The 13745-nt window shown below is 36.3% G+C and overlaps 2 protein-coding genes across 5 annotated transcripts in view; both read left to right on the top strand.

Moving 5' to 3' along the window:
- Positions 1–1218: 1218 nt before the first annotated feature.
- On the top strand, positions 1219–6913 carry LOC111483006 (chloride channel protein CLC-c-like). Of its 2 annotated transcripts, none has more exons than XM_023129081.1 (7): positions 1219–1904; positions 2079–2279; positions 2760–2937; positions 3810–4072; positions 4419–4688; positions 4782–5910; positions 6559–6913. In XM_023129081.1, the coding sequence occupies exons 1-7, from the start codon at positions 1705–1707 to the stop codon at positions 6646–6648; spliced, it is 2331 nt and encodes a 776-aa protein (XP_022984849.1). In that variant the 5' UTR covers positions 1219–1704; the 3' UTR covers positions 6649–6913. The 2 variants fall into 2 exon arrangements, with proteins under 2 accessions (XP_022984849.1, XP_022984850.1); XM_023129082.1 differs by having other exon boundaries at positions 1814–1904; positions 2107–2279.
- Positions 6914–10071: 3158 nt separating this feature from the next.
- Positions 10072–13745, top strand: part of LOC111483077 — a 10228-nt gene continuing 6554 nt past the window's right edge. For all 3 annotated transcript variants that reach the window (XM_023129197.1, XM_023129198.1, XM_023129199.1), the window contains exons 1-6: positions 10072–10199; positions 11488–11634; positions 11723–11905; positions 12197–12279; positions 12425–12623; positions 13276–13397. In XM_023129197.1, the coding sequence (XP_022984965.1) occupies positions 10143–10199; positions 11488–11634; positions 11723–11905; positions 12197–12279; positions 12425–12623; positions 13276–13397 (791 nt within the window). In that variant the 5' untranslated portion in view covers positions 10072–10142. The remainder of the gene's footprint in view (positions 10200–11487; positions 11635–11722; positions 11906–12196; positions 12280–12424; positions 12624–13275; positions 13398–13745) is intronic.

Genomic DNA, 13745 nt, shown 5'->3' with positions numbered 1-13745 from the left:
TGGAAACATGTGGATAAAGCGTGGGTCCCACCAAATACTCCACGACATTAGAGACCGGTTGTTTTTGCTTTTAATTAATGAATTTGTTCGAAATTCAATGGCTTTGGTTAATATAATTCAATGTCTAATTAATGGGTGGGGAAATTTCAAAAATTACTCTTCAATTATTGATGTTGAAATTGTTGACGTGAATTTGTTAATTATTAAAGTTCGTGGATTAGGTGTATCTCACTTCTTCTCGCTTTAATACATTGAAGTTGAAAATCCAATAATTAAGACGACTCTGGAAATAACCAATTTTCAGCTCTCAATTTGATAGAATTTGATTGGATTGAGACCATTTTTAGATTCAATTTAATTATATTGCCCCGGATCAACTTCGGGATCATAATTGTTCTAGTGAATAACTAAAAAAAAAATAGATGGGAGATAGCAGTGAAAGAAACTAAGTATAAAAATCTCTCATAGGTTCACTAATTACTTCACTGTTGGCGGGTCTCTTTGTATGTGTTGTCCGAAAAGAGGAGGACTCAATGATTATTCGTTCGCCGGAACCAGAAGTCAAAATTTTGGTTGTAAAATTTTCAAATTAAACAATTTTTATTAAATGATAAACTTAATTAAAACAATTTTTATTTTTGTCATTCATTTAAATTCTTATTTTCAAGTATTTAATTAAAAATTGTAATATCTTTTAAAAAATTACCTTCCAAATAATTAAAAATTATTATAAATATTTGTTGAAGAATAAATAATAAAAATTAATTATTAAATAAAAAAAATACTAGCATAAGTAAAATAAATATTTAAAATTAATAATAAATTCATATGAAAACGTACACGCGTTTGAAAACTTCTCTTTTCGTAGATATATTTTAAAATAGTGAGACTGACGACAGTATGTAATAGGCAAAAACAGACAATATTTACGAGCCGTGGACTTGGACGGTACAATAACTCAACATCAATATTAAAACGTCTTTTTTTTTCCTCTCTAATAATTTATTTGTAAACTTTTAAATTTTTATAAGATTTTTAAAATTTTTAAAAAATTCAGGTTAATATCAACAATTTTCTAATTAGTAATTTTAAGAATTGGGTATATTTTGCTATATATTAAAGGATTTAATTGTAAAATTAAAATAATTCTAATTCAATTAACCAAAAAGATAATTTGGCGGTTAATTTAGTGACTTGATTTGCTTGTATGATTTTTTAATGACTTGAATGACTTAGTTGGCATTTCTTCTCCAATCTTTCATGTTCCTCATCGTTTTCCCTTCATTGATCTTCGCCATTGTAGCTTCTCTTCCAGAACTGTAGCTGTTTTTCCTCCATTTTGAAAGAAATTGCATGATTTTGGACTTCAAAGTTCAAGCTGTGAAGGAGAAATAATCCATAGATTTAACCAAGAAAAAGAGAAGAGTGTCGTTTAGCTGAGAGATTTCATTGATTGATGATTTGAACCGACTTTTGAAGACATCAGGGGGATCATGCGCGTCAAACTTTCTGTGCACTAATCCTCACGCCACAAACTTCTTCTTTTTCTCTCTCTCATCATGGATCACTGATTCTGCAAATCCTTCTTCTCCAGGCCACCGTCTTCCATTTTCAGGCTCATCCATTGGACCTAATCCGGTTCCATTGCTTGTTTGAACTTATTTTTCAGTGTTTATAAAGCTTCTTGGACAGAGCTCAGAGAGAATGGATGAGAGATGCGAGAACGGCCGCGAAATTGATGGGTCTGAGAGCTTGGCGGAATCGCCGTTTACAGAGGATAGAGATTCTGTATCGCTCACGCTAGGGGAGCCGCTCTTGCGTGCCAGTACTGCGAGGATCAGTACTACCTCGCAACTCGCCATTGTTGGTTCTAATATCTGTCCTATTGAGAGCTTGGACTACGAGTATGTGATTTTTGTTGGTTTTTTCGTTTTTTGGTTACTTGCATTGGTTTGAGCATAATAAGTTTCCGCGATGTTTGTGTTTTCTACTGTTCTTTTAGGATTGAAAATATGAATATAAACAGGCCGCTTGATTGATTCTGCATTCAATCCTCACTTTCTTTCAAATTGTAACAGGATTATTGAGAATGATCTTTTCAAGCAGGACTGGAGGTCAAGAAGAAAGGTCGAGATATTTCAGTATGTCATCCTCAAATGGACGCTGTGCCTTTTCATTGGTCTAATTACCGGGGTCGTTGGCTTCTTCAACAACATAGCTGTTGAGAATATTGCTGGTCACAAACTTCTGCTGACGAATAATCTGATGCTCAAGGAAAAGTAAGCTTTGAGAGACAGACAGTTAAAGAAGTATTCAATTCACATAGCATTAGGAACTTTACAAGGCTTTGTTCAAGTCTATTCATGATAATGGATACTCAGTATGATTCTTTTATATTGCAATTGTTTTGAATGATCTCGAAATCTTACCAACTGCAAAATTGTTCATATGGGTTCTATGATTTTTCTTGCTGCATCTCTTTTTCTGTGTACCCGTCGAAGTTTATGTTGAGGATTATTGAAAGGAGTAATCGTACATTGGCTAATTAAGAGGAAAAATCATGAGTTTATAAATAAGGAATACTATTTCTATTGGTATGAGGCCGTTTGGGGAAATCAAAAGCAAACCCATGAGAGCTTATGCTTAAAGTGGATAATATCATACGGTGGAGAGTCGTGGTTTCTAATAGTTTATGTGTCATTCATATGCATCTTGTATGTTAAACCAACTATGAGATATGATCATTAGCTTCTTTACAGGTACTATCAGGCCTTCGCAGTATACGTTGGTTCCAATATTGTCTTAGCTGCTGCTGCTGCAACCCTCTGTGCCTATATTGCTCCTGCTGCTGCAGGTTCTGGTATTCCTGAGGTGAAAGCATACCTTAACGGTATCGATGCTTATTCTATATTGGCTCCAAGTACCTTATTTGTGAAGGTATGCCTCATTGTAGCATCAATCCGCTTTCTCTTTCTTTAACCATTTACACATGAGTAGTTACTTATGGTCTTGACCATCGTAGTAAAAGTCACCATCATTTTGAATCATTTTGTTTTGAGCCAATGCTAATGAAAAATAGGTCATTTAATTGTGAGTTGAAATGTGCATTGTTTTCTTAAGGAAATCGCGTACATCGATAATGCACACATATACTAAGCGGGTGAACAATTAAACTTTAATATCCCCTTTTTCTTTAACAAGAGACAATCATTTCATTGAAAATATAGTGTATGAAGGGTACACTAAAAAGGGTAACAAAATTACTCCATCCTAGAAAGATGTGCTAGCACAATTGCACCTCAAAGCTTCTTAGAAGTCCCAGTGAACATTCTGAGTGGTTCTTATTTCATTCCAACAACCAAATGATTCAAAAAGGTCTTGGTCTATACGATTATGGGTCAAGTGAGCTTTTCACAGTTCGAGTCCTTATTTTGACAAGGGCTCATTTACAGCAGAAACAAGTAGAAGAAAATGAAGAATTTTGTCTGCACTTTAGATATTTGGGTACTAAAGCAGAAATGGTTCAAATATTAGAGCTTCCAAAAATAAGTTCTGCTTTCTAGAAGTTGTCTTATCTGATTCTCAAACGCTTCAGAAGGGAAGTTTGATGATTATTTTTATGAAGATAGTTATATGAAAAAAACTACAATACTGAGAGGTTTGTTAGGACAAAATATCAGTAGGTAGATAAATAAACATGATTTAAAGGTAAGCAGTTCAAGACCTCTACTGTGCTTATGGTCCATTGGAATGTGAGATCATCTTAAATCAGGAGCTGCTAACCATTATGATGCGGGTTAACTTGGCAGATTTTTGGTTCTATATTTGCTGTTGCCGGTGGATTTGTTGTGGGTAAGGAAGGACCCATGGTTCATACTGGTGCATGCATTGCCTCATTACTGGGACAGGGAGGCTCTCGCAAATACCGCCTGACTTGGAAGTGGCTCAGATACTTCAAAAATGATAGGGACAGGCGGGATTTGATCACTTGTGGTGCAGGAGCTGGTGTAGCAGCTGCCTTTCGGGCTCCAGTTGGTGGCGTTCTCTTTGCACTTGAAGAAGCAGCTTCATGGTCTCTTTCTCTTTCTCTCTCTCTCTATAGCACCAAAATATTCATTTTTGGCAGCTCAGTTTTGAGTCAACATCTGGGGGGCGTGAACGAAAAACTTTTAGATGCTGTGATTGTGGAAATGTTAAGCTGGGATTTGCCTTTATGGCTTCTGATATTTTAATTTTATTGAATGTGTTGAATTTCTTTCGCATCCAAACTAATGCACTTACTTTTTCCGTAAACAATGAGGTGCGTTTAAAACATTTAGAGGTTCAAATTTCACTTTGCATCGTATCTACTAGGAACAGCTTTTGAGGTTTTTATTTCTCTCATGATTGTAAACAATCTATGTTGTCCAAATTGTTAGGTGGAGGAGTGCTCTTCTCTGGAGGACCTTTTTCACTACTGCTGTAGTAGCTGTTGTCTTGAGGGGTTTCATGGAATTTTGTAGAGGGGGAAAATGTGGGTTATTTGGTGAAGGAGGTCTCATCATGTTCGAAATCCACACCGAAAACTCCGCTTATGGCACCCCAGATCTTATTGCAATTATTTTACTTGGAGTCATTGGAGGTGTGCTTGGAAGCCTTTACAACTACCTCGTCGATAAGGTTCTTCGAACCTACAGCATCATAAATGAGTATGCTCCAGAGATTCATCTTTTCTTTTACACCATATACAGTCCTGTTATTGTACAATTTTGCTATCACTAACAGTTGATATTAAATTACAGGAGAGGTCCCGGATCAAAGCTCATCCTTGTTGTTGGCGTTTCCATATTGACAACCTGCGTCTCCTTTGGTCTTCCTTGGTTCTCACAATGTTTACCTTGCCCATCTGACTTGGACGATCAATGCCCTACCGTTGGTCGCTCGGGAAACTACAAGAACTTCCAATGCCCACCTGGCCATTATAATGATCTTGCTTCTTTATTTTTCAATACCAATGATGATGCCATCCGGAGCCTGCTCACATCTGCTAGTGACAAACATTTTCAGTTGTCCTCACTTTTTATATTCTTTGGTGCTATCTATTGTCTTGGCATTATTACTTATGGCATTGCCGTGCCTTCAGGGCTCTTTATTCCTGTGATTCTGGCAGGGGCCTCTTATGGTCGCATTATAGGGAGATTATTTGGTTCAGTTGCTACTCTTGATGTCAGCCTCTATGCCCTTCTCGGTGCTGCATCCTTCCTTGGTGGCACTATGAGAATGACTGTTTCTCTTTGTGTCATACTCCTGGAGCTTACCAATAACCTTTTGATGCTCCCATTACTAATGTTGGTTCTTCTGATTTCAAAGTCAGTGGCAGATATTTTTAATAAAGGTGTCTATGATCAGATTGTGAAGATGAAGGGACTACCTTTTATGGAAGCCCATGCGGAACCATTTATGAGGCAATTGGTTGCTGGTGGTGTGGCTTCTGGTCCTTTAATTACGTTTTCTGGGATCGAAAAGGTCGATAACATTATCCATGCTTTGAAAACGACGAACCACAATGGGTTTCCTGTAATTGATGAACTGCCTTCCTCAAATAGTTCAGAGCTTTGTGGGCTTGTTCTGAGGTCTCATTTGCTTGTTTTGCTTAAAGAAAAAAAGTTTACTAAGCAAAAGGTGTCAATTAGATCAGAAATTTTGAGGCACTTCAAAGCACATGATTTTGCAAAAGCAGGTTCTGGCAAAGGGGTGAAACTTGAAGATTTGAACTTCAATGAGGAGGAGATGGAAATGTTTGCTGATCTTCATCCCATTACAAACACATCACCCTACACGGTGGTTGAATCGATGTCCCTAGCTAAAGCGGCTATTCTCTTTCACGCACTCGGCTTGAGGCACCTATTGGTCGTTCCGAAGACACCTGGGGTAAGACACTTCCTTACATTCTTATCAATCTGCAACCCTGTCTTGAATGTCCTAAGATGATCGGGCTATTTAGAACGAATCAAATTGGATAGTTCTATTTCTCAATCTTTCTTACTTGTTCCTACGGAACTTAGGTTAAAACGATTGAGAAAAATCAGTCATACACAAGCATTGAGAAGGATTCCTTAAAAAGTTAAAAGACTAGTAATCCTTAGAAATCGAGTGGACTCGGTCTTGTACATATGGTGATTTCATTTTTTTAATCCCTTAGCTTAGGAGCCGTGTGAATGAAATTCTTACGCACAATTTTGAATGAGGGAAAGAAGTGAGGAATCCTCTTTTTTACTGTGACTCTGCCACTCTAGTCGTTGCTTTTCTTTATGTTACTTCGAAAGTAGCTGCTTCAACTTCACCCACTCAAATTTTCGGTGTTCCTTTTTATTTCACACCATCCAAATGACATCTTCTTTCTGAAAGTCCCAGTTATTTTAGCATGATATCGGAGAATCTCATTGCTATTACTCAAACAATCATGAGACATATGCTTACTACATAGTCCGTTTTAGGGATCGACAACTTATCCATACAGTGACTTTAGCACTCGAGGTTCCAAAAATAATTGACATAACATTGATTTATATTTTGCAGAGGCCTCCCATTGCTGGAATTCTTACACGGCACGACTTCATGCCGGAGCATATTTTGGGACTGTACCCACATCTCAACCCCCACAAGTAGAACGGCCAAGGTTCCTTCCTTATTTCTTTTCCTTCTGTTGAGTTCTTATTTTATGGGGATAAATTTGCTCTTTTTTTTCCAGTGTTCATGCCATTCTGTTGGCAATTTTGAAGTGTTATAGGATAAAAATCTATGATATGAGTTACACAAAACACACCTGCATAAACAGGAACTATTTACTGGGTTTCTTCCCCACATTTATTTGTATATTTACGTCTCAGTATCAGCTCATTCCATCATTATTTAATCTTCCCCTGTTTTGGTTGATGCTCTTGAGAATTAACTGTGTGTAATATATTCTATTTCTTGTGAAAACTGTTAAAATTTCTTTTGTTGAATGTACCGTCTTATTTTGTCGTTTTTTTTTTTTTTGCTATCTATATGTAATAGCCTAAGGCCACCATTAGTAGATATTGCCTTCTTTGGACTTTCCCTTTTCAGCCTCTCCTCAAGGTTTTAAAACGCCTCTACTTGGGAGAAGTTTTCACATCCATATAAAGACTAGGGAGAAGTTTCCACACCCATATAAAGAATGCTTCGTTCCCCTCTCCAACCGACGTGGGACTTCACAATCTACCCGCCTTGGGGCCCAACGTCCTTGTTGGCACACCACTCGGTGTCTGGCTCTGATACCATTGTAATAGCCCAAACCCACCCTAACATATATTGTACTCTTTTGGCTTTCCCTTTCCGGCTTCTCCTCAAGGTTTTAAAATGTGTCTACTAGGGAGAGGTTTCCATACTCATCTATATAAGAAATGTTTTGTTCTCCTTTTCAACTGATGTGGGACCTCGCCTTTTCAACTGATGTGGAACCTCACACTATATGTTAGGTTATGTCAAATCAACTAATGTTTGTCGAAGAAGGGCATGCCAAGTCATTATTTTGTTAAACGATGTTTGTGGAGGAGAATGGTTCATGGACATCATGACTAAATAAATTAAAGGCATCCAAGTTTATAAATTAAAATGGTTCTTTAGCACAAATCTGAAGAACTGGGATAGATGATCAGGAAAGAAACTGGGGAGAGGTGATCTTGTACATGCTAGATAAAGATGTGGGTTGAGGAATCATCAAGAAAATCCAAAGAGCTTTCTTAACCAAGCTAGCAGAACAATTACTACTTAACAAATCTCCCTCAAACTCGGCACGGTGAACACGAGCCCGAGCTTTTTGTGAAGGAGATGAAATCTTGTTAGATTGAAGAAATGATACGGTGAATAAGTCGGTTAGCTAACTAGTCGTGTACGCATAGCATAAGGCTACGAGATTGTCTTTAAACAAGAAAATCATTAGGTACGAGAAGGAAGATCTTTACACACGATGCAAATCTTTAATTCAAGAGAGAGAGCGATATGGTAATCCTAGCCAGTTAAATTTAAGAACCCTCATAAACGCTTTGGATATGCAAACTCATAATTTACAAATGCTTGCCACTCTTGAGAATTTGATCTAACAACTTTGTTGAAATATAAGATCTTTAGATCTAAATAAATCTAAGAACCTCAAAACAATAAAAAATCACCCCGAGAAAAAGTAAGATTCGAATTACCTTGTTAATCGAATATCTCAAGGCAAGAACACTCATTTGAGATTTAAATCACATCACAAACATGATCGGTCAAGTCAAGATTGAATGATTCTAAATACGCAACCTAAACTACATAGAATTGCAAAGAAACGGTTAAAAGGAAGCACATTTTTTTTTTTTTTTACTACATTCTCAAGTTTACATTATACAAACAACATACATGGTTTTATATAGCATCAAAATAGAACTCTTGACTTAACATGATACATTTCAAGAGTTATAACATTTATACTTTATGATCATAATTAACGACTATGTAAATGTATCATCAAAAGTAAATAAAAAGTCTTAAAATACATCGATGAAATACCATAACTCTAGATTATCATGTGACCAAATTTTGTAATCATCCAAGAATAAATTAAGCCCGTTTCTTATATAATATAGCATGAATTGCAATTTGAATTTATCTCGTGGTAATTTGAATAACATTTTTTTCCCTATCTTTCTTGAAGTCAAAATATGTTCCAAAGTTCATAGGTATTTTAAAAATTAAGTTGATTTAATGCATATTGTATGGAAGTTAAATAATTTGATGTGTGATCATTGATAGAGGCTGAAATTAAGCTCATTCGATTCGTGGTGATGCAATCTAAAATGTTGTAGATGAAATCGAGTTAGCGCATGATGGACACATAAAATTTTGGTAAAGATCTAGAAAAATAGGAGGAATACGAGGTTGAAGACGATTGTAGGCGCGTGTGAGACTACGGTTAGCCAAGAAAATTGGAGCGCGTGCTGCCACGTGCCGACCTTTGGTTCTTCCCGTTCAACTCCTTTTGCCTTTCTCAATAAAGAGATTGACCTATATATATATATATTTATATGTATATTATGTGATGACACGATTCAATTTATGATATTCGTGAGTGTATGCATAAGTTGTTAACATGTTATGAATTTCCAGCCAAATATATATGTTACCATCTTAGTTTATGCTTATGAGTTGGTTATGTTATGAGTTGTGTATGAGAAATATTAATCTACTAATCCTTGCAGAACTTTGACAGACGCGTTGTGTGTGAAGTTGTGAACAATAAGTATTCCAGACCATTGGGCTATGTGTTATGCAGAACCTTGATCGAAGCGTTTTATGCTAAGTTGTGGACAATGAGTATTCTTAACCATTAGGTTGTGTGCTAGCGGAACCTTGACCGATGCGTTGTGTGCTAAGTTGTGAACAATGAGTATTCCTGACCATTGAACCGTATGCTATTTCAGGCTACTAGAGAGTTTAGTAGACTAGTCATACTCAAGATAAATGGAACACTTTTTAACAAACAAAAGGTTACGATATATGTTAGCTATTTACTCAGTGAATTAATTACTAATCAAAATTTAATTTCTATCTTTGTTTCTAAATAGACGTGATGTAGAGTGATCGAGACGATAGTGCAATTGAGTTGGAAATTTCAAGAGACCCTATCAAGACCCGAGTCCGTTTTTTAGTATATATATATATATATATATATATATATATATATATTATTTATTTATTTATTTTTGTCTATTTTGGAACTTATAAAGGATGTTTTGAATGGTAAATTTTTTTTTAGTTTTATGACATTAAAACCATATAAATGTAAATTTTCATTATTTGATCATATAATATAAAAATAATTTTCATTTTTTTTGTGTTATGAACTAAAATATATATTTAGTCTTTAATTTTCAAATATCTAAAAATTTAATTGTATTTATTTTCTTTTGGACCATAAAAATTTCAACAATAAAAAAAAGAAAAAAGAAAAAAGGTGGAAGAAAAAGCTGGGCTTCTAGTTAGCCACGTCAGGCGAATTCCCGATAGTTATTCATTCAGTTTGGGGAATTATTTACGAGCTCTCAGTGGAAGTGTGGTGGTCTGTGGAGGAATACGGACCGCAGCCATTCAAATTCGCGGCCATGGCGGTTGCAGTGAGCTACTGCAACTCTTCCTCCTTTCTTGGTTACTTCCCCTCTGTGAGTTCTTTTCTTTTTGTAGTTCGTCCTCGCTTCTCTGATTTTGATGTTCCTGTGGTTGATTACTCAAGCTTTTTTCGTCCGAGTTTGTTTATGTTACTTTGGATGATTAGTTAAGCTTTAATCTGAATTCCTGGAAGCATTTCCGGTTATGGATTCAGGTTACTGAAAGGAATCCTTAGCATAGTTATGTAGATTTGTTCTTTTGGGGTTGTTCTTCAGTTTGGGAAGCCTTTTATGCCATTAGACTCGAGAAATTTCTGGCACGGTTTAGTTAATTCTTTATGCACATTCTTAATCTGATACTCCTCTCATTGGTAGGCTTGAAAGTTATTGTATAATCTAATTGAGGATGAAGATTTTTAGACATGTTATCAATGTTACTCTCATTGGTGGACATGGAAATTAATACAAAATCCACTAAGTGACTATCAACATTACTTTTTGGAGGGAATGGCATTATGGATTTGAAATTCCAACATGAATTCTGACTTTGATACTCTGTTAAGATCATATTAAACTTAAAAAGGTTTGAGCTCGATGAATTATGATATGTTAAATTGTTTATACATGCGTTTAATGCTGCCATTGTTCTAATCATACATTTTGTTGCAAGTCGGGTGTTCCTTAAAAACACCCATTGAATTATTTGGGTTCTAACTGTTGGTTTGACATCGATAGTAAGGATCAATTGATATGTTATAAACATTCACGATACGTAGAAAAGTATAATCAATTAGTTACCATTATGAATATAAATACTATTAATAAGTTCCTTAGTTTATTTAGAAAATAAAAAGAACTTGAAATCTCCACATGGATATCAAAATTAATTTTTTTAAAATCCTTGCTCATGCCTTTGTGTGTCTTAAAATGTCTTGCTTCATGACTGGGGAAATCAAGGGATAAAATTTAGCAATGATTCTTCCACATTTGTTCTTATACTTCACCTTTACATTGCTTCCAACTCTGAAAATGTTGCTTGTTATCCTGGTTTGGTGCGGTATAAGAAATGCCTTGCTGAATGTATGGCTGAAAAATGCGCAAAACAAGTTCGAGAGCATGATCTACTACCCCTCGTGGCTCCTTGTGTTGCTTTATCAGTTTTCAGAATACTTCCGGTGGCATGTCCTGTGATTTTATTCATCTTGCTTGTCTGTAAAGAACTTTTTCCAATCTGTAGCGTTTTAACTTCAAACAGATTAAGGATATGATGCTACATGCAACTCTTTTGAATGGGTTTTTGTAGTATATAAATAGAAAAACCTCAACTACTATATAATTGCAGAAAAAATTGAAGTCCAGACACTTGGTTAGCCATTCAGCTCAAGCAACTAGAATTACTGGGCTTTTTTGGGGAGCTAAAAAGTCGACAGTACCAAAAGAATTTGATTATTCATTGGGAGATTTTACTTTGACAGGGACAGGCCCAGAGGTATACTACTTGATTTTGAAGTTTACTTGTAATTTATAATTGATTATTTAGTTATTTGGTTGTTATCACTTAGTTGTTCCTTATTCAGGGAGGCTCAGTTTCCCATTCAAAACCTACAAAGTTGTCTCTTTCAGTTGTTTCGTCTATTTCAGAGGTTTCAGCCAGTGACTGGGATGCTTGTGCCCTGGATAGCACTGGCCCTGAAAAATATAATCCATTTCTGACCCATGGATTTCTTTCAAGCCTGGAGGAGACAGGTTGTGCTGTGAAGGTGAGGAATTAAGGCCTCTTCAGAAGGAGGGTTAAAAATGTTTTGTTCATAAGTGAAACAATCATCTGAGATTCCAACTTTGAAATTTTCCTAAGCAGGTGGTTTTCTGAACACAATATTCAATAAACTAAACATGATTATAAATAGACAATATAATTCCATACAGTATAGAACTAGTTTATGAAAATAACTACTTATGTACATTGAATCGTTGATATTGTCTTTTAAACAAATTAGTTTTACCTTATCTCGGAAAGCTGCACCGTTGTCTTACTTTTAATCGAATTTCAGGAAACTGGATGGACGCCTCGCCACATTGTGGCCAAGGATGAATCAGAAAATATTTTATGTGTTGTTCCACTCTATCTTAAAAGGTTAACATTGACTCTTTATTCATTTATCGTTTCTCGATAGATTCTCTAATTTGATACTACATTATTTTATTCTACCTGTTGGGAAGATCTGCTGATTTTGATCTGTGGCTGCTTTTTTAACTTCTAACTTAATTTCAATCTGCAGTCATTCCTATGGAGAATTTGTTTTTGATCATTCCTGGGCTGATGCATACTACAGTATTGGTGGAAGATATTACCCAAAACTACAATGTTGTGTGCCTTTTACTCCTGTGACTGGTCCAAGGATTTTACTCCGTAACACAATATTCAGAGATGAAATCTTTGACATTTTAGTTTCTGCTTTAAAGGATATGACAGCCAAGGTACGACTAGTCATATGATTGATGCTTTTAGCATACATTATGCACTTCTGTCTGTATGGAAAATCAGTCGATCATTCTTATGATAATCTGCACTTAATCTCTCTCTCTCTTTCTCTCAATATTGTTTACTATTAAACCTTTGAAGATGGCATCTTATTTGTCCGATGAATGTGAACTGACTGTTCGAGAACTTGATCTTTGGAGCAATTCTGTACTATATTTTGTGCATGCTTGATGTAAATAATAATTGGTCTTGAGAGTCTGTTGGTGGGGCGGGGTTTTTTTTTTTTCCCCCCCTGAGGAAGGGACAGTGCAAAAATATGGAAGTGTTATTTTTACCCTTGACATTACGATGACCTCACTATTTGTGTCGGTTTGCATTTGAACCTTTTTTCTATTTAGTTGATGGAAGTTTTGATTTTGGGAAAAAGCAAGGATGGACGTTTTATTTTCTCTCCTTTTGGGCAAGATTATTAGCAACAAAAAATGGGGGAAAAACTTTGGTGTCCTTATGACTTTACATATTATAGCATCATATTGTGAAATTTTTGTTTGTGTGCTCTACATTTTTATGCAAGGAACCTATAGATAAGTCACATCTTTCATATCATTTAATAACACCATTTTATTTGGAGTTAATTACTTCGAACAGTCTCAGCTCTCGTCACTGCATATTACCTTCTCATCTGAAAACGAATCCCAAAAACTAAGTGATGGAGGATTTCTGCAAAGGATTGGAATGCAGTACCATTGGAAGAATCGTAATTACAAAGAGTATGTCGTTTGTTCATTTGTCTTTAATTGTATGAATACACATTTGATGCTAATAGCTTGTTTTGTTATAGTTCAATTTCTCTGTCAGTGAGTTCATAGAAAGGTTGATTCACATTAACATGACATATTCAATGGAATGACACCATCATACGTTTTTAAGCTTAATGCTTTCGGAAGCCCAACTTGTGATGCTCTTTCCCCTCCCCCCCCCCCCCCCCCCCCCCCCCCCCCCCCCCCCCCCCCCCCCCCCCCCCCCCCCCCCCCCCCCCCCCCCCCCCCCCCCCCCCCCCCCCCCCCCCCCCCCCCCCCCCCCCCCCCCCCCCCCCCCCCCCCCCCCCCCCCCCCCCC

Source organism: Cucurbita maxima, unplaced genomic scaffold (genome assembly GCF_002738345.1).
Source record: "Cucurbita maxima cultivar Rimu unplaced genomic scaffold, Cmax_1.0 Cma_Scf00008, whole genome shotgun sequence".
NCBI classification, from domain to species: domain Eukaryota; kingdom Viridiplantae; phylum Streptophyta; class Magnoliopsida; order Cucurbitales; family Cucurbitaceae; genus Cucurbita; species Cucurbita maxima.
The sequence above is the reverse complement of the archived record's forward strand: the minus strand, read 5'-3'. Positions and strand labels throughout refer to the sequence as shown.

Excerpts from the sequence above, each read along its gene's own strand:
- LOC111483006 (XM_023129081.1), top strand. The coding sequence starts at position 1,705 with ATGGATGAGAGATGCGAGAACGGCCGCGAAATTGATGGGTCTGAGAGC. Across the intron at positions 1,905-2,078 it reads ATTGAGAGCTTGGACTACGA|GATTATTGAGAATGATCTTT; the intron begins GTATGTGATTTT and ends AAATTGTAACAG. Across the intron at positions 4,073-4,418 it reads CTTGAAGAAGCAGCTTCATG|GTGGAGGAGTGCTCTTCTCT; the intron begins GTCTCTTTCTCT and ends CCAAATTGTTAG.